A 22422-nucleotide genomic window follows, 5' to 3' on the forward strand; every position below is an offset into this window, starting at 1 on the left:
ATGACAACTGATCTCTCTTTTCTCACGGCTTCTGTCTCGCCTCTTTGTTTTGTCCTCCTGCTCGATAGTTTGCTTCTTGCTTTCGCTTGAGTTTCTTGTTCTGTTCCTCGTACATCTTTGCTTCAGGTTCAACATATTGGCCTAATTAATACTAATCTGTGTTTACGGACTTGCTTCACGACCTTCGTTCCCCAACATTCGCTTGTAAAGCCGCGAAACAGACGACCACTTGCCCGATCGCATTCCGTCGTTCAGAACATCAAAATCGCTGTGTTGTTGAACCTATCATCTCATCGAATCGCCGTTCGAACTACTACGCTCAACCAAGTGACACGGTAACGTCTTAAAAAGCATCTGACGCTCTGCAATCACCCCATTCCATGCATTAATCCCGTCCGATACCACGCTCGCTTTCCTGGGCATCTCCCTGGGCTACTCTCGTCGACCAACCCGATCCTGATTCGAATCGGTTATAATGTCGAATCGATTCTCTGTGTACTCCACCCAGTCCGCAGGACTGCCCGGTGGCCGTCCGTCGAACCAGCTCTCAACCACAACATTACTGAATGCCCTTCACGCACATTACACCTCCGGCCTGCCGTATCAACTAGACGCTGGGACAAGTGTAGTTGTTAACAACTGGCTTACCGTCGCTCAGACCGGCGCGGACGGTCATAATGGAGGCACACTCGACCGCGAATTGGCGGCAAGGGCATGGGAACACGCTCGACGAAGGGCGGAGGACGGTTGTATTGTTCTGAGGTTTGTTTCAGACAAGTACTTTTAAACGTAGCGCTGACCGCTTGTAGCTCTACTCACCAGTCAACTCCCTCCGTATTTGAACCTTTCTTGACGACGCTTCCTCTCTCCACTCCCGGCGTTACTTTCACGGCTCTGTCTGCACTGAAACCGTTCCTACGGGCCGTAACTGCCTTCAACCCTTCTTACTCGCTATACTCTGCTCTCTCCGCCAACTTCACCTTCACCCTCAAAGGTGACTTGGTTGCGCTTACGTTGGCTCTGTCGACTTCGGGCCTTAATGTCCAAAAAGGCTTGCTGGACATACCCACGGAACCTGGGTATCGTGCGTTTGATGTCTTTTACTACCTATTGACAGCGTCCTCGACCCAGGCGGAACGGGAGTTCTTGGCTTTGAAAGAACCCTCGGCGTATGCCTTGTTAAACAAGTCCGGGACATACGATCCACCTTCGTATATTCCCACCGCCGATGATGCTGCCGCTGCGGAGGACTTTAGGGCTGCTCTGAAAGCCATTGGTATCAAAGGAGCATCTCTGCGAAATCTTCTCTCAGTTCTTGCCGGCCTTCTGAAGCTTGGAAACGCGGCTGGATTCCTCGTAGACGAGGAGGAGCTTGAACAAACATGCGAGGATGTTGGAGATTTGCTTGGCGTAGACCCTGAGATTCTTCTTCACAAATGTTCTACCGACGAGCGCGAGCTTCTCATTACTGGGATCTACGAGGCCCTGGTCGATTGGGTGGTCAGCAAAGCTAACGAGGCCATTGCTGGCGAGCTTGAAGAGTTGAATGCCAATGGATCAGGCGGACACTGGAACGATGACGATACGGTTAGCATTTCAGTCGTTGATATCCCTCGTCCTGCCTTCGGAAAAGCCGTAGCTTTGCGAAACATCTTTGACGATAGCCTCGGTATCAATGCAGAGATGAAAGAGGACGGCATTCCAGCACCCCCTGTCGGGCAAGCCATTTTGAACGAAATGGCAGCTGCAGTGGAGCAGTTTGGGCCTGAACTTGGGGTTAGCACAGACCCTACTAAGGAATATGAACTCGACAAGAGGCAAGGTGTTTTGGAAAAAGTGGGCATTGATCTCGATGCAGATTCATTCCTGCGGCAGATCTTGATTCCGGTCGAGAGTCACGGCATTGCGGTTGGGAAGAAAGGCCGGTTCGATCTTGCCAGCACTCTCGGTAGCAGCAGAGTTTGGCACCATATATCCGTCCACCCCAGCGATGACCTGCCCGGAGCACTGAATACTTCTGCGCCGACAGCTGCGTGGACAGCAAGCGCTGTATCTCGCCAAATTCGCGACTGGCGACTTGTTGAATGGGCCAATCGCCGCCTCAAACAGTTCGATTTCACGGCCGACTTTGACGTGGACGAATTTGTTAACCGTTATTCTCGACTGGGCTGCGCCGATGGCAGGGACGGCGTGGAGAGTTGGTTGATGGAAAGAGGCTGGACGAACGGCGATGCATTTGTCGGACATCAGAGGATATGGATGAGAGAAAATGCTTGGTGGGAAGCGGAAACAATGATCGATCTTAAAGCGGATGAACCGCCGTCGACGCATTCCTACAACTTCAGTAACAGCATGCTCGACCCTCACTCCGGGGGCACTCCCATGGCCGAATCCGCCAGTCTACTTGGAGGCAGTCAGAGCAATCTCCTACAAAGACAGAGTGCTATGGCCCCCAGCATCATGGCCAAGTCTATCGCACCCAGTGTGCCTCCTACCATGAACATGGCCGGTGATTATGGTCTGGGTAGCAAAGGTGATGATAAAAAGTGGGACAACATATATTACGATGGCGATGCTGAAGGGGGAGATCGGAAGCACCTCGAGAAGGACGAGGTCACCCTTGGACGCCGTGTTTGGACTGCCTTTGTTTGGGCGCTTACATTTTGGATTCCGTCTTTCGTCCTACGCTATGTTGGACGGATGAAGCGCCCCGATGTCCGAATTGCCTGGCGAGAAAAGGTTGTCTTAGTTCTTCTAATCCTGCTCTTCAACGGCATTGTTTGCTTCTACATCATCGCGTTCGGCGACCTCCTTTGCCCAGGCAAAGACAAAGTCTGGAATGAAAGGGAAGTCAGCTGGCACTCGACAACCAGTAATTTCTATGTCAGCATCCATGGCTATGTCTACGATATCACCAAATTTGCCAAGGTCACGCATGGCGACACATCACCAGAAGCGACGCCTTCGTTGATGGAACCATTGGCCGGCAAGATATTGGACGCCTATTTTCCGCCTCCGTTGACCCGGATGTGCGGGAACTATGTCAATGATCTCGCAATAAGCCTGCAAAACAACGACACCTCCGCCACAGAGGACCAGCCCCTGGCCGTACATAAATCTGGACCACGCAATCAACCGGATACGACCACCAAGCTGCACAATATCACGTGGTACGAACAGGACTTCCTACCGAAGATTAATGAGTACTACAAAGGCAAGCTTGTCTGGTCCAAGGATACTGTTAAGAAACAAGCCGAGGGTAGCAGTGAACGAAAATGGGTTATTGCTCACAACAAAATCTACGATCTTACGGATTACTTCTATACGCTAGACATGATGAATTCGGAAAGTTCATATGATTGGCTTCCTTCTGCAATCACTGATTTGGTCAAGAACAACCCCGGCCAGGATGTCTCGGATAAATGGCCGTTGATGTCGTCTCCTTTCCGCGAAGCCCAATCCTGTCTTGATTACGTGTTCTACAAGGGCGATACAGATTTCCGTGATGGCCCCCGGTGTACAGTCAACAACTGGATTCTCCTCGCATTCACGATCTTGATTTGCGCAGTTGTTCTTGTCAAGTTCCTTGCCGCTCTTCAGCTAGGGTCAAAGCGCCGTCCAGCCCCTCAAGACAAATTCGTGATCTGCATGGTACCTGCTTATACTGAAGGCGAAGACTCGCTACGCAAAGGTCTCGACTCACTCACTGCGCTTCAATACGACAACAAAAGAAAGCTGATTTTTGTGATTTGCGATGGTATGATTGTTGGTGGTGGTAACGACCGGCCGACGCCGAAGATTGTCCTGGACATTCTTGGAGTTGATCCCAAGATCGACCCTCCGGCGTTGCCTGTCAAATCCATCGGCCAAGGCAACGAACAGCTTAATTACGGTAAAGTGTACTCTGGACTGTACGAATATGAAGGCAACGTGGTGCCCTATGTGGTCGTTGTCAAGGTCGGCAAGGAGTCGGAGCAGAACAAATCCAAGCCCGGTAACAGGGGTAAACGAGACTCTCAGGTTCTTCTTCTCAATTTCCTCAGCCGCGTTCACCACCGTGCCCCGATGTCCCCTCTTGAGCTGGAAGTTTTCCACCAGATCAACAATGTCATTGGCGTCGACCCTGAACTTTATGAGTACTGTCTGATGGTAGACGCGGATACGAGTGTACGTGAGGATTCACTCAATCGCCTTGTAGCCGCGTGCGCCAATGATGCTCGCATAGCTGGTATTTGCGGGGAAACGAGTCTTCAAAATGAGGAGCGAAGCTGGTGGACAATGATACAGGTTTATGAATACTTTATCTCTCATCATCTGGCCAAGGCTTTCGAGTCTTTGTTTGGCAGTGTTACATGTCTTCCCGGATGGTAAGTCTATTATCCCACTGTTGTACGCACATCACTAACGACACAGTTTCTGTATGTACCGTCTTCGCACGGCAGACCGCGGTCGTCCTTTGATTATATCGGAGAAGCTTCTTGAGGAGTATTCGGATAATAATGTTGATACGCTACACAAGAAGAATTTGTTGGCCCTTGGTGAAGATCGATATCTCACCACTCTCATGACCAAGCATTTTCCCACAATGTCATACAAGTTCATCCCCGATGCTTTCGCTAGCACGGCAGCTCCTGAGACATGGTCAGTCCTTCTGTCACAGCGACGTCGGTGGATCAACTCTACAATCCACAACCTGGTTGAATTGGCGGCCTTGAAAGACCTTTGCGGATTCTGTTGTTTCAGTATGCGTTTCGTGGTAATGGTTGACCTTCTGGGGACAATCATCCTTCCAGCGACCTGCGTCTACCTCGGATATCTGATCTACCGCGTTGCGAGCGACACGGGGCCCTTCCCGATGATCTCCATTGTCATGTTGGCTGGTATCTACGGTCTTCAGGCGATTATTTTCATAATCAAACGCCAGTGGCAGCACATTGGATGGATGATTATTTATCTCTGTGCATACCCCATCTACAGTTTCGTCCTTCCGTTGTATTCCTTCTGGAAGCAGGACGACTTCAGTTGGGGTAACACTCGTGTGGTCATTGAGGAGAAGGGTTCGAAGCGCATTGTCGCGGTGGAGGACGAGCAATTCGATCCCCGCAGTATCCCCCTTCAGCGCTGGGACGACTATGCCCTAGCCAACAACCTTCCTGGGCGCCGCGGTGACTACGCCGTCGGCCAAGAGAAGGCCTTCTATGGCGGTCGCTACATGGACGACACGGCGATGGAGATGGACGACATGCATTCGCAGTACTCTTCCGTCAAGCCTGCTTCGACGATTCTTACAGGCTTCCCCGGTCAAGGTCGGCATTCGTACATGCCGCCGCAATCACCAGCCCCCTTTGGCGGAAATGTCCCTGGTAACCGCAACTCGCACTTTTCCACCTTTTCCCGGTACACCGACCAGCCTCTCCAGAGCAACAGTCATCTGCAGGCCCGCCATATGTCAATGGGCAACCTCAGCCAGCTAGAGAGCAGCGGCATGACCAACCGTCACAGCGTCGGAATGATGCAAAGCACAGATAACCTTCTTCGTCCTAACTCGCGCAGCCCAGTAGGGTTTAACTCGCGGCCTGCCAGCGCGTTCGATTTCCGGGCGGGCTTGAACGGGCCCGACGAGGGTGCAATCACGGAGGCGATCCGGAGCTGTCTCGCAGAGGTCGACCTCGACACAGTTACCAAGAAGCAGGGTAAGTGTTTTTTCTTCTCCGTCCCTGTCTCATCGCAAGCAAACTAACCTGCAATAGTTCGCGCTCTTGTTGAGCAACGACTTCAGACGACACTTGTTGGCGACAAACGAACGTTCCTCGACCGTCAGATTGATAATGAGTTGGCGAATATGTGATTTCACATAACAATTTGTTTAACAATTTGTTTCACCGAGCGAGCAAGCAAGGTATACATGGCATGGCGTTTGGGATGTTGCTCTTTTTTGCATGTATCTTGAACTGTATTTATCAGCGAGCAAATACCTCTACCTCTACACCGTACAATACTAATACTGGTACTTGAAGTGACACTCATTGACATGTATCTGACTAAAGCATTGACTTCGTCATAATACTCATTCATGGTCATCGTCGTAAGTCATATCTCGTCACGGTGTGTTTTAATAAATGAACAAATCACCACAACCAAGACAACCATCCCTTCTTCTCTGGCGGTGTCTGTTTCCCCCTTCCATTCTTGTCGTTTCCATCCTCTTCTCCATCCTTTCTATCAACCTTCCCATTCACCTTCACATTCACATTCGCAACCCCGTTGGCCATGTTCCCGCCATGATCAAGCTCTCTACCATGACCCCCTTCAGCCCCTTCCATTCTGAGATCCCCATCCTCGTCCAAGCTACCCCTCTCCTCTTCTTCCTCCAACTCCCGCTCCAAAACCCCTACAACATCCTCAACAACAAGTAAATCGCGCTCAATCATCTCCGCCCAATTCTGCACGTCGCCAATCTCCTTCAACGCGTTCCGTCCCTCATCTGCAATATTCTCCCAAGCGTCGTTCTGCTTACGCAGGTTTTCGGTGTGTCGCGCTAGCTGCGCTTCTTGGTTCTTCAGGGCCTGGGCATTAGAGTGGAGGTTCTGGGCTCGATCGACGAGCGCACTGGTGTAGTTTTGGCCGAGGGAGTGAAGAGAGGCAGTGAAGGCGGATGTTGCGAGGGTGCGCGGGTCGAGTGTGTCAGAGACAGGGTCTCGGTCGGTGTTGGCGTTCGAATCCGAGGCTGAGGTCGAGGTCGCGGTGAGATTTTGAGGGGCGGATCGGGGGTCTGTGATTATAGCGGGCGTGGGGGACATCTTGATTTTGGGGGTTGGTTCGTTCGTTGAGTAACGTAGTATACTGAACGCAAATGTAGGAAAGGGGATTGGGGGATGACTTGATAAGGTAGGGGGGTGTTTGTTTTGTGAACTGTTGGTGAAGTGTAACAAGATTGATATATTGTGTTGGTACACCTCACCTCACTTTGTTGGACGACCACATGACTTGTTTAGCTGCATATGGATGTGTTGGGTTTGTAGTCAAGTCTGCTTTGCATAGGCTCCCTCCAAGATAGTTCAGGTCACATGAAAAACCCGTTTATTATATATATCTAGCTATCCGAACCTCATGAATTTATATCTACTTATTCACTCCTCCGCCGCATCCCTCACATACTCCCTCCAAGCATTCAAATCATCAACAGGCTCTAATAAATCACCGTCCTCGCGGCCCGCAGTATGGATGTCTGCATACTCGTCCCACAACCCCCAACGCCCCAGACTGAATAAGTGGCGCATGGTCGGCCGTCCATGAGGGCAATTCCATGGCTTATCGATAGTCCCCATGTCCCTAACCACGCGCTCCATCTGTCTCTGCGTAAGCGTCTTGCCGATCATGATGCTGGACCGGCACGCGCGCATCGCGAACATCTTGCGGACTTTGCTGGGGCGGGGGATATCAATTCCCGGATCTGTGATATTTGATGTAGATGTTTCAGAGAGTATTGCGATAAGTTCTTCCAGATCGCGTACATCAAATACCACTTCTTTGGAGAGCGGCAATGAAAGAAGACTACACCTTTGGCCGATTGGTCTGTCACCGCTGTCGTCGACGTCGACGACGAAGCCATTTTTCTCAAGGATGACCTGGTTTTCGATGACGATCTCCTCTTCGACGGCTGTGAGGTTGAGACGTTTTGGGTGGACGAGGCGCTGGTTTTGAACGGTCGTTGTGGATTGGAGGCGCTCGAAATTGATTTTCTCGTCTGAGGCGTGTTGGTCGATTATGAAGAGTTCGTCTTTGAACATTAGGCCTGAGGCTGGGTCGGACTCTGCGCGCTGCGATGTTGATGTGGATCGCGAGGCGAGAATGAAGCCTAGGTTGAATTGGCCATGGATGCGCATGCGCGCAAAGTCGTCTTTGTTGACTGTTAGTGTTAGACGTTCTTCGGGTGCGACTTGGGACAGTCTAGATTCGTCGAGTTCTTCTTCAGAGGATGAAAAGTTTCGTCTACTGTGGCTGTCGTGGATATAGTTTGCTTGAGATTCAATCCTGGAGAGGTATGCGTTGATTGTAGTTGTAAGATGCACGGTTGAATCCCTGTAACTGACGCCCTTGTGTAGTTTATTCGCTCTGCTGATACTGTTCGCTTGATTGGCCTTTCCTGCTTCTTCGATGAGCCGTTGAACTTCGGCATCTTCGCGTTTTTTCTTCTCCTCGGCGTTCATATCCTCTTCAGCCGGCTGCGGTTCAGTCTGAATGTGCTCGTTGGGCTGGGTGGCATTATAATCTGATGGTACGAAAGATTCAGCATCTTCCACTTCTTCCTCAGCTTGACCTTCGACTTCACACTCGGTTTCTTTCCCTGCCTCTGCCTCGAGGTCTTCGTGTACACCGTCATTTTCTTCTTCCACTTCTTCCACTTCATCCTCGCCCTCGTCCTCGTCCTCAATACTCTCCTGCTCGTCACTATCATGGGTCGATACCTGAGACCCGGGTGCCGCAAAATCCTGCATGCGACCAAATATGCTAGGGCGAGACGGGGTATGAATTCGTCGCTTCCTCGCGGGGTGAGTGGGTGAGTCGCTCATGTTCCTCTTCCTAGGCACGCCGCTCCCTACCATTGATGTGACTGTCCTGTTGCCGATAGTGATCGTGGCCATCTCTGCCGGTAGACGTCTCGGCCTCATGCGGTCAAATGCATTTTGTACAGCGTTAGGGGTTTCAAAGTCTGGAATAGGTTTACGGGAATGGGATGCTGGTGCGTCATGCTGCTCATCTTGGAGTTCTGTTCCTGCTTGGGATGGATTCTGACTGACAAAAAGCTCATCATCGGAGATTCTGTCGTCAGCTGTATCTTGCAGTTCTTGCACCGGCGCAGGGGAAAAATGTTGTTGGCTAAGTGTTCTCCTGGGCAATGTTTCGTTCGGCTGAGTGTCTCGAGTCCTGATATTGCCAAGGAGGCCCTTCATCCTGTCTCGCGGGTTCGGTCGACTGCCCCCCTCACCTTCGTCACGGTCTGATACTTCCTGCTCCATAGCTCGATCAGACATAGTAGTTTCTGGCAACGACCGTTGTCTAGCGAGCGGTAGCTTCCCAAGAATCTGCGACTGAGGCACAGTCTGATCCGCAGACTCAAACAACTTCTGAAGAGACTGCTTCAACGACTCAATAAGTGCCCCCGCGTCATGCAACAGAATCGTCCGCTTGTCTGGAGACACATTGACATCATACGCATTCGTGTCCATATGGAAGTCCGCGAAGACGAATGGTGACTGAGCCACATTAAACGATTTGTACACCTCATTAATTGCCTTGGTAATCTGTGGCAACGCACAGGGGCGAGAATTTACAAAGAGCATCTGCCGATCAGGCGCCTGGCGGCCCTCGCCGAAAACAGGTCGCGAGATGTGTCCGCGCACTTGGATGCTGCTCTTCTTATCTCCGGCCATCATCGTTCCCGTTATAGACGGCTCAAACTCCAGCTCCAGATCCAGCGGTATCAACGCAAGAAGTGTCTTCGCGCCGTAGACATTAGCGATATTCTCCTTTGTTGTCTGGTTCCCGTTCGTTGCGAAGACTACAGCTGTCTTCTTGGCTTGTGTATTCTTGACAGTGAAGCGTACTCCTGTGCTAATGCAGGCGTATGCATGTAGCAGATTCAGGACCTTGCCATACTCGCGTTTAATGTTCTTTTCCAGCTCGCGTCGTCGAACAGGTAGTTTTTTGAACAGACTTTCCACGGATGCGACTGTACCCTTTTGTCCCGCAACTACTTCTGTCTTTCTCAGCTTCCCCGATTGTTCAAACTCGAGACGGGTCGCGCGCGGGGCCTGGTTGGCTTGGGCGGTTGTGATGCGAAAGTCGGAGAGCGCGCATAACGACGATAAAGCTTCGCCGCGAAACCCGAAGGTCTGGAGGTGAAGGAGGTCATCGTAGGAGGACAGTTTGGATGTGTAGTGCTTTAGAGCTGTAGGTGGTCTCGTCAGCTGCGAATTTTCAGGCGTATTGTTGCAAATCCCCTACCCACGTTCTCATAATTCTCTGGGGCGATACCGCTGCCATTATCCTGAACTTCGATCAGGTCGAGGCCGCTATTCCGGAAACGAATTTCTACAGAAGCAATCTTGTCAGATGTACTCATGATGAGATTGGCTATTAGGACTGACCGATCGATGAGGCACCGGCATCGAGGCTGTTCTCAACAAGCTCCTTTATCACCGAGGTAAGATCGACAATGACCTGGCCAGACTGAATTTGATGAATCTAGAATGCCAGAATCGTTAGAAAGCATCATTTTCTCGAGTTAAGGGGTACTACCGAGCGGGCCTCGATGGCCTTGATGGTTGCCATTGTCCCATTGTGAGCGAGGTCAAGGACGAGGAAATCGAGACGCGCAACGCGTTCGTGCGGAGAACAATTTAGATAAGATAGGTACGAGTCCCACGATAGCCACCCTGCACCCCATTAACATTAAGAAGATGGCATGATACCCACTATGTATTCTAAAACGATCTTATCAGTGTTTTGACGTTTATTCTACAACTCTGCTCTGCCTGATGTACTTTTTACTGGTGAGCGCCAAGGTAGTGCCGATAGCTCCGTTAACCCCGACTACATACATTTAGACCGCAGATCCAACTACACTCCATGTCTCTGGTCACAACCTTTCAGAAACTAGCCAAAGATAATCATGGGATTCGAATTTGTGAACAACAATACTGCTATTGATAGCGCGGCGAGGAGACGTATTCGCACCCACGCTGCAACAGGGAAAAACGCCAACAGGACTTTGACGCGGCCATCCAAGGCCGTTGTTCTCAGACGCAACGTGGCAGTTCCGTTTCGAACACCAGAGACTATAAGACGATTGCAGAGAGATTCCAAGGCTAATGCAGAGATTGAGCGGCCAGTCACTGATGGGCTGCAGTTTCTTATACCTGTTCCTGCAAGATCACAGGGTCTAGTTCGACAAGGTACCTGCTCGCACCGTAAGCCTGGACTGATAGTACTATGAAGGCTGATGTGCACCTATTGAAGCACTGTTTTTTTTCACCGGCGTTCGTTATAACCCTGAGCTGGAAGGGGCCGTGGAGAATCCGGACCATATGGGCTCCGTCTGGGTGCGGTATCTATTCCTCGACGAGGCTTGTGCGTTCCCTTCCACAGACTTTCTTGATATACATGGTTGGGCGTTCTATTAAGATGATTGAGCTTCTCAGACTTTCACTGCTCTGTCGCTACTTCGATCCTCTGCTCTAAGAGTCTAGTCCGCGAAACGACACAAGGAATGTACCATATCGCGCGCACCTATCGTATCGTTCAGGATCGGCTAATGAGCGAGGAAGAGGCAACGTCTGATATGACTATCGCGATACTGGTGGCTATGTCTCAGTATGAGCGGTTGCAGGGTCAGTATGCGCGGGGCTATGTCCATGTTCGTGGCATGCGGCGGATGATTGAGCTACGTGGGGGCATCAAGCAGTTCAATAGTGATTGCTGCGGGGTTATTCAAAAGGTTCTGAGGTATGCTTCTGGTCAATTTACTTATTATTTGACGCTCGGCTAATTATGCAGGGCCGACCTCGAATATGCTTTACAGCTTGGTTTGGCGACACTCTTCGGTTTTGAGGGCATCGAGTTTCTACGCGAATGTAAAGGCATATGTTTGAATGACGGAAAGGAAGAGAAGCTGGTTGCAAATCCCGAGGTGGATTCTTTTCTGCAAAACGGCGTGCGTCTTAGTCTATGGTCGACATTTTCCAACATGAGGAGGCTCGCAGATTTACTCAACGATACCGGCGCTGGGTATAGACGGAAACTAGGTGCCGACGAGTTCCACAACACTATCTTGCTCTTGGGCTATAGCCTCCTACATATCAGCCCCTTAGATGTAAGCACTGGGCCTGGTGCATGCTCCATGTTGGGTGTTAGTCCCCTTGAGGAAGTTGTCCACTTGGGCCTTGTTGCGTTCTTGGTGACATTTCTAAGGGGTCTAAACCAACGTATCCCGGAAAATCCCCTTCTCTCACATCGTCTTCGGCTCGCTGTCGACAAGCTAGTGTCGTCGGTCAAAGGAGGGGAGGAAAGCAAAATCATAAAAAGAGTGTTGGTATGGGCGCTCTTCGTTGGGGCGGTCGTCGTGTTCAAGACTTCAGACGATGAATGGCTGATACCAACAACTAATACTGCAATGAACGCTCTTGGTCTCTCCTCCTGGAAGGACGTAAAGGAGGCACTTGCTGGCTTCCCGTGGGTGGATGCGATACATAATAGAACCGGCACAGTGCTTTGCACTACGCAGAGATCTCTCAGCTTCTCAACTCAATTTGACTAATTACACTGATACAACAGGTGCAGCGACGAATAGCTTATATGACACTTATTTTTGCAACGCCTTCCGCACACATCCTGGCTCGGCAGTCTCGATTTCCTTCACAATGAGACTCCATAGATGTTCCTGCCACTTTTTTGCCTCCTCGCCCTTCGCCCAATCAGGGACTTTGTCTCTATAGATTACATTAGCACAGTCCGACACGTTAGAGGCTTGGGGCCACGCACTCTCTAATCTCACAATTGGAAGTGTAGGCGCCATGGCTTTCCTTCCCTAGAACGGAACCAGCGAGAAGAGTCCGACTTCCATCCTCCGCAGTTCGTCCATACAGCTCATGCTGTTCGACAATTGCCTGCTTCTGGGCAGGTGGGCAATTCCGAACCAGCTCAGTCTTACAGAGGCCAGGACAAATGGAATTGATGACCACCTTCCCTTGCTCCACAGGCAACCGAGCCGCCAGCTCACGAACAGCTAAGGTATCCATCAACTTGGAAAGAGGGTACCTGCTCGCACAGCATATGTTAGAATCAACAAGTCTCAAGAAAATTGGGATAAAATGGACATACGTAACCATCAATTGCTCACTAGGCAACCCATCCATCCTGACCAGCGGATCCTCTCGAATTTTCTCCCACGTCTCACGTACATCCCATCCAACACCGGATGTCACAATCGACAAGTGCGGCAGAATACCATACTTTTCCGCCGACTCCTTCAGCTTCGGCAACAAGAGCACGGCCAAGAGAAAAGTACTCAAGACATTCACCGTGAGTGACAACCCATGTCCCTCGGCTCTGGTTTGTTCCGCCGTCGCCACAGCCGCATTCTCAATCACAGCATCAATTCGGTCAAGCTCTGCGATCGCACGCTTTGCAAAGGTCTTGACGGAAGCATAGCTGCTTAAATCAAGGGGCCAGACCTCGGCGACGTCAGTTGTTCCCGTGGCCTCGTCAATTTTTTGCTTTGCGGCCTCGCCGGAAGGGATGCTGCGCACGGCTAGGATTACTTTCTTTGCACCGAGGCGGACGAAGTGCTTTGCCGCTTCAAACCCAAGACCAGTGTTTGCGCCGGTCACAATATATGTCTTTCCTGCGGTGGATTTCGTGGTCGCGAGGATGGGGAGGTTGTGGGGCTGGGTTGAGACTTCGTGAGACATTTTGTTTGGCTTGAAACTGAGCGACGTGAAAAATACAACAGCTATCTGGAAGAGAGACTTTGAAGTGATTATTTAAAGTTTTTAATGGATGCTGAACATGAGCGCAGAAGAAGCAGATAGCACTTTTATACCTCGATCCCAGGTTCCGCCAAGCACAGATGGAAGCCGGCGTTTACGGACAACTAGATGAACAATCTCCTTGAGAATGTCATCATTATCCCCAAGATAACCCAAATATCAACAAATTCAGAGTTGTCGCAATGTCCTCCGCTACCCGTCGCTATTCCAACGCCGGACACTGCCCGGAAGTTGTACATAGTAGTAGTTTCTAGCCAATCAGAGAGTGATTTCCTAAACGGGATAGCTTATTCTGCGGATCCGATTATGGACCCACTCTTATAGATGACCTCACAGATGAGATGACGCTGGACGTCCGGGCCGTCCTGGAGGTAAGACAAGGATGTAAGGTGCTTATCCCCGAATTGAAGATGCTAAGTACGTGTACTCTCATATGCCTTTGGTAACACGACGTGCGGGGATGAGAAAGATACTGGGCTCTTTTACTCTTTCAAAAAAGTAGCCAGTTATCCCTAGGTAGGACTCTTGTAAGGCACTATGTTTCCCATAGCTAGGCAATTCACTAGCTATTTACTCCATATCTAGGGAAAGTATGTAGTGGAGGGCATACGCTAATACTGAGACTGAGGCGATGCTATGTGTGCTGTGAAATTTGGTCATTGCTTACGATGCGAAGGCGGTGCAAGGAGCTCGGCGGTCTGGTGCAAAAAGTGCGAAGAACCTGCAGGTACGCAAAGTCAAAATATCACAATTACACAGTCGATGATTCATTATGTTCGGCGTTTTTATTCGACCTGGTCAAAGACCTCATATCTTTCGAGGTCTGAATGGAGTATGTACAGTAGCAGAAATTTCCTCAGTACGAGCGACTCCTCCAACTCCGACGCCTGAATGCAATTGCAGAACTGTATAACATTATACCGCGTCTATTCAACGCCAGCATAGAGATCAACAACAATGTTAATAGCGGCCACAAGGATTTCTGCTGCGATGAGGACAATCACTACAACATATTAGTAGGGGAGGGTGATATCATGGGCCCGCACGTACCGATCCACTCAAGGTACTCACCGTGACGGTGAGTTAATTGGTCTTTCAGCACAGCAAGAAGATCTGCTATTACATCTAATCGTTCAGTCAAAAGACTCACGCGCTGGTCCATTTCCAGGTAACTTCGGACAGCCTGGTATACAGGCTCCAGCTGCGGCTCTGCCCACATCAACTCGGGGCTATCCAACACCGAGCCCTGAAGGTGGATATTGATACGTAGTATAAATAGTTCTCCGACTTGCATATTGATCTGCCGTCTTGAGAGGTTGACGCTTCCAGTTTGCGCGATCTGGGCCGGCAATGGCGCCGTGTTTGAGATTGTTTCGGATACAAGATCTTCAAAGAGAGACGTCTTCACCGACTGAGCTAGTGCATGTGAAATGGCGAGCTTAATCATATAGTTTCGGGGGTCGCGCAGGGAAATGAAGTCGTTGTATATTCTGGCCTGGTATTCGCGGGCATAATAAAAGTTGAAGTTCTCCACCTGCGTGTCTTCCGGACTTAGAATTGAGGTTGCAAATTTAGATATATCCGACAAAAATCGAGACTCCTGCGCCGGTGTCATGCCCCATATGACAACAGTGCCATAATCGAAAAGAAACACTTCCGGAGCATGGATAGTGGTGTCGATATCCGGGGCATTGTCGAGCACAGAGGCTTCGGTCGCATTCTGCTGATGGGAGTCGCGATCATGCAAGTCGATGAGCTCCTCTCGCCTATTGCCGAAGTCCTCGTTGACTTCCACCGCACTGTCCGAGAACCTTCGTTCCCTAGGCATCCTATCGACCGTATGAGCGTTTTCCGAATCGACATTATTGGAATGGTTTCCGGCTTTCTGTTTTGCTTCAAACTGGTAGTCAAACCGCGAGTAGACGCATTCATCGAACAATTTGGGATTGGCACCGCGTGTTTTGGACCGTGACTTTAAGAACTTGAACACTCCGTCTAGACGATAAGAATTGGCTGTACAGTACGCCGTTACCCGAGGTAATCTGTCTCTGTCTGCCTTTCCCAGCTTCGCCGCAAGACTTCGGGCAGCAGGTTCCTTGATCCGTGCGATTTGTCTGTATACGTCGGAGGGAGATGTCTCCTCATCCACAAGTTCCTCCTCTGTTATAGGGTCGGGTAGAAGTTTCAATTTCTGCGCAGTTTTTGTCGTTCTCTGTGGCCCGATCTTTGAGGCTGGATACGACGAAGCGACCGAGCCAGGAGCTCCATGGCTGTTGCGACGGCGAAGCTTGCTATTCAGGGCAGATAGCCCAGTCGGTCTTGAGTTGGCGAGTGAAGAATTATTGCCAGAAGCCAAAGGCCTAAACTTCGGATCTGCAGAAGCTGGGTCGTGGTATGTACTGACGGTTGTGAGGGGATTGAACGTCACAGTACGGGGAGGCCGGTTCCCTCGCGGTGACGTATTGGAGGATGCAGCATGGTGATATTGAGGGAGCAGAGGGGAAGACTCAGTAGCCGACGCCATTCTATATGTGATCGCATATGGTTGAACGTTCAATCATGCCAAACGAATGGATTAGGAGTTGAATCGAGTGGTTGAGGGGTCAACAAGGAGTTTGGTGGATGATAAAAGCTGAGCGGATGAGAGAAGGAGCTCCAGCTTTTTGCACGTGCGGCCAACCTGCAAATCGGATGAGACCTTTATAATTGCCATAGATCTTAAAACATTTACCGCTGTGCTTTTAGCTTAAGTTATCATTTTATGCTATAGTGAAAATGTACGGTATACGCAGTTGGAAAAACTCAGTCAAGAGAAAAGAAGCATGCTTAATGCTCCCGGTCTATACATGCAGATTGCCGTTATGATCATCGCATTTACCAGAGCTTCAAAACGCCCAACAATTACATGCAAATCCCAATCCCCAATCCGAAAGTTGAAATACCCAATGCAATGGAATAGTACTCCGTAGCCAAGTACGGTAAAGCATTACTTGCGCACGAAACTCCTCTTGCCGCTACTGACCATCCTCATCCCGTTAACATGCCCAGTACTGCGGGCCTGTTTCAACCAGGCTTCTCTCGCACCTCGACTCGTCTTTGACGCTTTCGGAGCGAGTGCTGTGTTCGGCTGCTTCCGCGAACTCTCACTATCCAGCACACGAATGGCGACATCACCCATTCGCACGTCCTTTGGTGCCTTCTCCTTCTTCTCCAAAAACCTGAGCTTGGTTGGCTTTTTCTGCGAGAAAACCTCGAATTCGGGCGGAGGTGTCGGCGGTCGGACGTCAGGCACAGCGTTCAGAATGTCGTCGGGGAGAAGGGCGGGAAGCGTCGAGCGCCGAGTGTCCTGAGTGAATGAGCCTTGCAGCGTTGCTGAGCTCTCAGATAACATATCTTCGGCAGGAGTCCCAGCTCCCGGCACGGTCTGGGACGTATGGACTTCTTTTCGTTTAGCTGAGGCTTTAGCTTGTTGTTTGCGCGCTTCGTCCAATTGTCGCCTTTTCTCTCGTTTTGCTTGTTCCTCGCTGACATGCGGTTAACGACGAATGGGCATATGTTAAAAGGATCAAGAATACGAACATTTTCCGCGCTTCTTCCCGTTTCTTAGCTTCAAGCTTTATTTTGGATAATTGGGTATAGTTGTCCACAGTTTCTGGGGCTTCATCCTCGCTACTGTCCTCTTCGTCAAGCTGCTTCTCCTGCTGCGCATCGACCGGGACGACCGGGACCTCTGATTCCGCCACGTCAGGCAATACAGGTTCTTCGCTGTCGAATCGAAAGTGTTTCTTCGGCGCTGCTTCCTGCTCAATATCTTCGTTCGTCTCCTTCACCATATCCTCAGTTGCTTCTGCACTGCTCCTCTTTCTGCGTTTGTTACCTTGAGTTTCTGGGCTTCTGGCAAGTGTGACATTATCAGATTTGCGCTTCCCACTCAACTCCGGTGATTCATTCATTTCAGCATCTTCTGTCGGCGAGACGGCCTGAAATGCTGCGGATCGGCGGGTGGTAACCATCTTCGATTTCGTTGCAGGGAGGATCTCGTTCGGTTCAGTAGTGGCAGTAGTCGAGTTACCATACGAATTTTGTTCAGGAAATAAGATACCCTTTGCCGCCGTGACAATCTGTGACAACATAGAGGGGAAGACGACCGGTTGTTGCGCTTCAGATCGGCTTCCGCGGCGGATCAAAAAGATTTATGAAAATGCGTCGGAAATTCGTTCTTCCGAAGGCCATTATCATTCTACTCTGAAGTTTACGAGTGATCTGTTTCAGCAGTTCGTCATGATGCGTCCTTTTTTCTCTAAAAAAATTGGCTACGCTAGAAGTAGTCTTTTAAAGTACTGCGGCTCTGAGGTCCACTTGGTGCTTATGTTGGTTGGTGTTGAATGACTCAATTGGCACAAAAACATATATATCGTCCAGGTATCTCAAGTAAGCCCATCCCATTATTTGAACCTCATTCCATGCTCCATAGACGCCAGTTTCTTGATGCTTATTCAAACCCAATATACGCCCAGATGCATTAAACCGCGTTGATCATCTCATTCCGCTCCAATAGCTCTTCATGCGCAGCCGTAAAGTCATCTTCGCCGATGTCGCTGGTTTCATCCCAGAACTTCCTGTGCTCATCGCTATCATCCCCTCGAACAGTCCACATACTTTCTCGTAACCTTTTATTGCGCTCACGATCCTCCTCAATTCGCTGCTCAATCTGCCTCTTGTCAACCCGGATGCCATTGGCCTTCATACCGCGCGGTGTCCCTGTCTTCGACTTTGATCCGGTTTCTTCTTCCTCTTCAGCTTCCAGATCAAGATGTGCTGGGTGTGTTTCTCGATCCTTCAAGCCTGCGTGAATTTCTGCTACCGTTTCGGCGGAGAGCACTTCTTTGGCTTGGAGACCGTTAAGAACTCGGCGTACGTGCTTTACATTGGCGGCACCAGAGCCATCCGCTGGCGCTACGCAATCAACGACTCGGAGAATATCTCGTTGAATCATGTGGACGTAGGGGAGGTGGTCCTCTTTAGTGGCCATTTCGCAGAATTGCTCAATAAAGTATAGGATGTTGGCTCGGTTGTTCATGTTATTCTAGGGAATAGCTTGATCAGTTTTAGATCATGTATGTATATGGCTTAACAGCCATGTGCACTCACTCTTTCAAGCTGCTCTAGAATGCAAGAGTGGAGATCTTCATCCATGTCGCGGTATTTGAGCGCATAATGCGCAGCTTTCTGCGACGATGTGATGGACGCATTGAGATGTTGTAGCTGCGCTGTAAAGCGCATGCGAACTTCAAAGGGATCTGCCATCATTGTGTCAAATTCTGCACTTCTGCGGTTGGAAAATAATTTTAAAAGTACTGCTAAGAGGGAAGATCTGAAAGAGGCCGCTGATCGAGACGGGCGGTCAATGAGACGCAGGGCAGTTCTGTATGGGAAGTTGGCTTTTATTTACCCGGGCGGTGTACTCCGTATTTGTTAAGTATACGCAGGATTTGACATCTATGGTTTAAAAAGTGGAATGAGCCAAAATGTTGAGCGGCAGTGAGAATATTCATGAAAAGAAGTAGTGCTGCAGGTATAAGAATATTCAGTTGCTACCAACCTCTCTAGAAGCCAAAAGATACCTATATTTGTTCTATGTCCGATGTCCAAATCGCCACCAATCACTCCCGTTCATTAGCACTGGCCGTGGAACAATCCGTTTAAACTAAAACGAAGGCCGCCGGTTTAGTGGCGTCAGTGGAGGAGCAATGCTCGAAGCGTCATCGCTTTGCAGTAGTCCAATCTCTTCTGCAGTGCCATTTTCCCCGAGAGGACCACTAGTCCACTCGCCCTCCCGAGATGCAGGATCATTGACAACAGACCATACGTCCTTTTTCGTGAGTAGCCCATGGAGGATACCTTTGTTTACAAATAAGACGTAGCGGAGGCCAAGTCTCTGAAACATGCGCAGCACTATTAGGAATGTAGTGCCGCTGTTCAGCGTGATAGGGGTTTGGTCCATCCAAGGTCGAAGGTCGAGCGTATCCATCGGGTCCGCGAATGGTTGATGCGCAAAGAAGACCGGAGTTGCACTAGAGAGCTCTTCTCCAGATGGAGACGTGGGGTCCTTCAGGGCGTAAGAAAGCTCGTTGCGTGAGACATAGCCAAGGAGAAGGGGGTTCGAGGCTTCCGTAACGACGGGAAATCCGCGGTATGAGGTAGTCTGAAGAAGGTTTCGAAGAGAGCCAACCGTATGACCGACAGCGGTAAGGACTGTAAGATCATCTGTTTTCGTCATGACGGCATGGGCAGGTACGTCGGGAGGAGCGGTGTCTTCACGGTGATCAAGGAAAGGATACTCGTTGAGCTGGATCCATGATTCATAGATACCGCGCTTTCCGAATATATCCCCGCACCATTTGGACAACATAACTGCGATCATGATGGGGATGACATACGTAAGGGCCCCTGTAAGTTCAAACATAATGACGACAATTGATACGGTCATTCTTGTAGCGCCGCCAAGGGCTGAAGCCGCCCCGACAATTGCATAAAGTCCCGAAGTCACGCAAGGGATATCAGGCTCACAGTTCCCGAAGAGGAAAAAGCCAGGGTAAGAGTCCTGCCATATTTTGAAAGACGTGCCCAGAGCACGTCCATACAGAGCACCGATTGCGAATGATGGAAGGATAATACCAGCAGGGATATCAAGCCCAAATGTGATTGTTGTGAGGAAAAATCCAAGGACAGCAGCTACTAGCAGAAGAGCTACCGTACCAGCTGACGCTGCCCCAGTCTTGCAAAGACCAAAATGGTCAGGAGTTCCTGCACTGCACTCGGCGAACAGCGAATGGACAAGTTCCGAGTTTTGAGCTCTCATGAATATGTTAGGGTAGTTTACCAAAGCGCTGAGGATAGATACGACCACAACCTCGATTATCGGATGGGAGAAGCTCCGCGTTTTTCGCCATTTAGCAATTCGCATGTTCAATCGGATGAGGAACGCTCCATAGAGACCGCCCACGATACCGAGAATAACGAACGGGATCATTTCGAAACGATGCCAACCCCTGGTGTACTTCACTTCGTAGAGAGCAATGTTGCCTGTCCGAAATGGATCTAGCGCTTGTAGGGTAACTGTGGCTACCATTGCGCAGACAAAACTTTGCCACATTGCCTTGTCAGGAAAGTAGTATGATAATTGCTAGAACTCTGAATCAGCTAGACATCAACAAGCGCATCTAGATGTTCACACCTCTAAACTGAACAGGACACCGCCAATTGGTGCGCCAAAGGCAACAGATATGCCTGCGGCAGCTGCCGCAGAGAGTACCTCTCGTTTTCTCGCTAAAAATGTTAGCTCACTTTCAGTCTCCTCGGAGTGTACAGTTAGAAACCTTCGTTGCTGTTTAGACTATCAAAAGTCTTCATTATGACGCTGGCGCAACAACATGCGACGTGGACAAGTGGACCTTCTTTACCAAGCCACATGCCGGATGCCACAGACAGGCACTTGTTTTAAGCGGTTAGCTTCAATAGGCCTCATCCATTGGAGATAACCTACCAAACCTAATGATTTAATCGCAAGGGTCCAGGGCCCCATGAAATGCCTGATAATGAAGCCGCCTAGGACCGTCTTGATTTCAGGTATTCCGCTATGCCTCGCATATATTGCATAATTTCTGACCAATGTGCATGCACAAAGGGCAAAAAACACCTAGCCGCTGCATTAGATATGTATAACAAAGGGGATTCTCAAGGGTGTACCTACAGAATAAAGTGTATAAAAGATATATTCTATTGTATAGGATCCAGCGGATGATCTAGCCCCCACAGCCTTTCCCCAGGGAGTCCAATCCATACAGTTCGAAGGGTCTGTAGAGTCCGAATGTGTCAGTACTACAACCAAGATTCGAAAAGGTTGTGGTGGCTCACCCTCTTCGTGTCCCCAGCAGCAAAAGCTACGGTTCAAATAAAATTTCCCTCCCCCTGGGCCATTTTTGCAATATCCAGCTTTGATGTCCCCCAGCCAGTCGCTGACGATATCGATCGATGCGGCGATGATTCCAACTGATATTCCCGTAGCGATGAGGACGAACCAAACGTTACTGGCATCAAAAACTTTGCGAGCGTACCCAAGCATTCCTTTTCCGCTGGCTGACAGAAGTCGCTTCCTTTGACGCTCTTTCGTGTATTCAAATATCCAATCAATAGCAGTGAAATCATCGTAGCCGACCCGTCGCCCTGGACCTTCAACATACCAATCTAACAAGCCTCCCTCCTTCTGGACGTTATAGTTCCCATTACGTTGCGAAATTTCACCCGCTGGCTGCGGATCGATGTCTGTTGTGAGTCCGTTCCTAGATGTTGTACGGCTGGAACCCGAATGGCCGTCGGAGTCGGTCGTAAAGATATTGGAGAGATTCGATAAACTGAATCCAGATCGGTGCTTACGTTTGCGCTTAAACGAAATCCTAGCCATATTCAGGTGTCAGCCCGAGCCATGTTGCACAAGGACCTACTTACGGCTCACGGAGACCATCAGTTGAAGGTTCGCGCGTATACTGCGAAAGGCTGTTGCCGCGAAGCCGCGGGAGCCGCAGATTGTTGGTACTTGATTCGCTTGAAGGCTGCTGGGCCTCGAAATCCGGCCCCGAATCCATTATCGATAAGGCTGGTCATATGGATAATATACAAGGACACACGCGTTATTGACCATGGTGGTCGCCCTTGAAACACTAAGATCCGGAGATACAATAAATGATCGGAGCTGCTGCGGGCCTCCATGCTTAAGTAAAGGCGGTGAGTGCCTGCCTGTGTGGGGACCTGCCACTAATTATCGGCAGAAAAAAGATGGCGGAAAAAAGTACGGTGGTACACAATTTCTCCT

At 50.0% G+C, this 22422-nt stretch overlaps 9 protein-coding genes across 9 annotated transcripts; 2 read left to right on the forward strand and 7 right to left on the reverse strand.

Annotated features, from left to right (window-relative positions):
• The first annotated feature begins 21 nt into the window (after window positions 1-21).
• On the forward strand, window positions 22-6023 carry csmB (putative chitin synthase). The gene is made up of 4 exons (XM_073737262.1): window positions 22-762; window positions 810-4367; window positions 4414-5693; window positions 5751-6023. Exons 1-4 carry the CDS (start codon window positions 476-478, stop codon window positions 5846-5848), a joined length of 5223 nt encoding a protein of 1740 aa, XP_073594868.1. The 5' UTR covers window positions 22-475; the 3' UTR covers window positions 5849-6023.
• BDW70DRAFT_138653 (uncharacterized protein) lies at window positions 6024-6905 on the reverse strand. The gene has a single exon (XM_073737263.1). It carries the CDS (start codon window positions 6798-6800, stop codon window positions 6129-6131), a length of 672 nt encoding a protein of 223 aa, XP_073594869.1. The 5' UTR covers window positions 6801-6905; the 3' UTR covers window positions 6024-6128.
• A 219-nt stretch (window positions 6906-7124) lies between these two features.
• BDW70DRAFT_138654 (ATP-binding mismatch repair protein PMS1) lies at window positions 7125-10130 on the reverse strand. The gene is made up of 2 exons (XM_073737264.1): window positions 8633-10130; window positions 7125-8560 (listed from the first exon to the last, which is right to left on the reverse strand). Exons 1-2 carry the CDS (start codon window positions 9435-9437, stop codon window positions 7131-7133), a joined length of 2235 nt encoding a protein of 744 aa, XP_073594870.1. The 5' UTR covers window positions 9438-10130; the 3' UTR covers window positions 7125-7130.
• A 397-nt stretch (window positions 10131-10527) lies between these two features.
• BDW70DRAFT_73342 (uncharacterized protein) lies at window positions 10528-12420 on the forward strand. The gene is made up of 4 exons (XM_073744705.1): window positions 10528-10958; window positions 11023-11133; window positions 11205-11508; window positions 11560-12420. The coding sequence occupies exons 1-4, from the start codon at window positions 10676-10678 to the stop codon at window positions 12317-12319; spliced, it is 1458 nt and encodes a 485-aa protein (XP_073594871.1). The 5' UTR covers window positions 10528-10675; the 3' UTR covers window positions 12320-12420.
• On the reverse strand, window positions 12365-13472 carry BDW70DRAFT_151198 (uncharacterized protein; the record flags this gene model as incomplete). The annotated part of the gene is made up of 3 exons (XM_073739260.1): window positions 12365-12483; window positions 12557-12819; window positions 12883-13472. 3 exons carry the CDS (start codon window positions 13470-13472, stop codon window positions 12365-12367), a joined length of 972 nt encoding a protein of 323 aa, XP_073594872.1.
• A 914-nt stretch (window positions 13473-14386) lies between these two features.
• BDW70DRAFT_138658 (YagE family protein) lies at window positions 14387-16152 on the reverse strand (the record flags this gene model as incomplete). The annotated part of the gene is made up of 2 exons (XM_073737265.1): window positions 14601-16152; window positions 14387-14553 (listed from the first exon to the last, which is right to left on the reverse strand). Coding segments are annotated over exons 1-2 (1547 nt in total), but the record flags the coding sequence as incomplete, so codon positions are not given.
• Window positions 16153-16475: 323 nt separating this feature from the next.
• Window positions 16476-17877, reverse strand: BDW70DRAFT_73356 (uncharacterized protein). Its single transcript, XM_073744706.1, has 2 exons — window positions 17130-17877; window positions 16476-17074 (listed from the first exon to the last, which is right to left on the reverse strand). Exons 1-2 carry the CDS (start codon window positions 17681-17683, stop codon window positions 16537-16539), a joined length of 1092 nt encoding a protein of 363 aa, XP_073594874.1. The 5' UTR covers window positions 17684-17877; the 3' UTR covers window positions 16476-16536.
• BDW70DRAFT_138660 (CTD kinase subunit gamma) lies at window positions 17695-18988 on the reverse strand. The gene is made up of 3 exons (XM_073737266.1): window positions 18702-18988; window positions 18068-18636; window positions 17695-17981 (listed from the first exon to the last, which is right to left on the reverse strand). The coding sequence occupies exons 1-2, from the start codon at window positions 18858-18860 to the stop codon at window positions 18073-18075; spliced, it is 723 nt and encodes a 240-aa protein (XP_073594875.1). The 5' UTR covers window positions 18861-18988; the 3' UTR covers window positions 17695-17981; window positions 18068-18072.
• A 98-nt stretch (window positions 18989-19086) lies between these two features.
• On the reverse strand, window positions 19087-22259 carry BDW70DRAFT_138663 (chloride channel protein). Its single transcript, XM_073737267.1, has 7 exons — window positions 22059-22259; window positions 21468-22006; window positions 21304-21407; window positions 21097-21249; window positions 20930-21044; window positions 20788-20879; window positions 19087-20736 (listed from the first exon to the last, which is right to left on the reverse strand). The coding sequence occupies exons 1-7, from the start codon at window positions 22193-22195 to the stop codon at window positions 19258-19260; spliced, it is 2619 nt and encodes an 872-aa protein (XP_073594876.1). The 5' UTR covers window positions 22196-22259; the 3' UTR covers window positions 19087-19257.
• Between the last annotated feature and the right edge of the window lie 163 nt (window positions 22260-22422).

The sequence above is a fragment of the Aspergillus foveolatus genome, assembly GCF_047715535.1.
Source record: "Aspergillus foveolatus strain CBS 279.81 unplaced genomic scaffold BDW70scaffold_33, whole genome shotgun sequence".
Classification (NCBI taxonomy): domain Eukaryota; kingdom Fungi; phylum Ascomycota; class Eurotiomycetes; order Eurotiales; family Aspergillaceae; genus Aspergillus; species Aspergillus foveolatus.

Excerpts from the sequence above, each read along its gene's own strand:
- csmB (XM_073737262.1), top strand. The coding sequence starts at position 476 with ATGTCGAATCGATTCTCTGTGTACTCCACCCAGTCCGCAGGACTGCCC. Across the intron at positions 763-809 it reads GACGGTTGTATTGTTCTGAG|CTCTACTCACCAGTCAACTC; the intron begins GTTTGTTTCAGA and ends GACCGCTTGTAG. Across the intron at positions 5,694-5,750 it reads CACAGTTACCAAGAAGCAGG|TTCGCGCTCTTGTTGAGCAA; the intron begins GTAAGTGTTTTT and ends AACCTGCAATAG.
- BDW70DRAFT_138653 (XM_073737263.1), bottom strand. The coding sequence starts at position 6,800 with ATGTCCCCCACGCCCGCTATAATCACAGACCCCCGATCCGCCCCTCAA.
- BDW70DRAFT_138654 (XM_073737264.1), bottom strand. The coding sequence starts at position 9,437 with ATGATGGCCGGAGATAAGAAGAGCAGCATCCAAGTGCGCGGACACATC. Across the intron at positions 8,561-8,632 it reads GGCAGAGATGGCCACGATCA|CCACTCACCCCGCGAGGAAG; the intron begins CTATCGGCAACA and ends TGAGCGACTCAC.
- BDW70DRAFT_73342 (XM_073744705.1), top strand. The coding sequence starts at position 10,676 with ATGGGATTCGAATTTGTGAACAACAATACTGCTATTGATAGCGCGGCG. Across the intron at positions 10,959-11,022 it reads ACAGGGTCTAGTTCGACAAG|CACTGTTTTTTTTCACCGGC; the intron begins GTACCTGCTCGC and ends CACCTATTGAAG. Across the intron at positions 11,134-11,204 it reads TCTATTCCTCGACGAGGCTT|ACTTTCACTGCTCTGTCGCT; the intron begins GTGCGTTCCCTT and ends TGAGCTTCTCAG.
- BDW70DRAFT_73356 (XM_073744706.1), bottom strand. The coding sequence starts at position 17,683 with ATGTTGTCACAGATTGTCACGGCGGCAAAGGGTATCTTATTTCCTGAA. Across the intron at positions 17,075-17,129 it reads CGGGAAGAAGCGCGGAAAAT|CGAGGAACAAGCAAAACGAG; the intron begins GTTCGTATTCTT and ends ACCGCATGTCAG.
- BDW70DRAFT_138660 (XM_073737266.1), bottom strand. The coding sequence starts at position 18,860 with ATGATGGCAGATCCCTTTGAAGTTCGCATGCGCTTTACAGCGCAGCTA. Across the intron at positions 18,637-18,701 it reads TTCTAGAGCAGCTTGAAAGA|AATAACATGAACAACCGAGC; the intron begins GTGAGTGCACAT and ends GCTATTCCCTAG.
- BDW70DRAFT_138663 (XM_073737267.1), bottom strand. The coding sequence starts at position 22,195 with ATGGATTCGGGGCCGGATTTCGAGGCCCAGCAGCCTTCAAGCGAATCA. Across the intron at positions 21,250-21,303 it reads TCTTTTATACACTTTATTCT|GTGTTTTTTGCCCTTTGTGC; the intron begins GTAGGTACACCC and ends TGCAGCGGCTAG. Across the intron at positions 20,737-20,787 it reads GTGTCCTGTTCAGTTTAGAG|CAATTATCATACTACTTTCC; the intron begins GTGTGAACATCT and ends TCAGAGTTCTAG.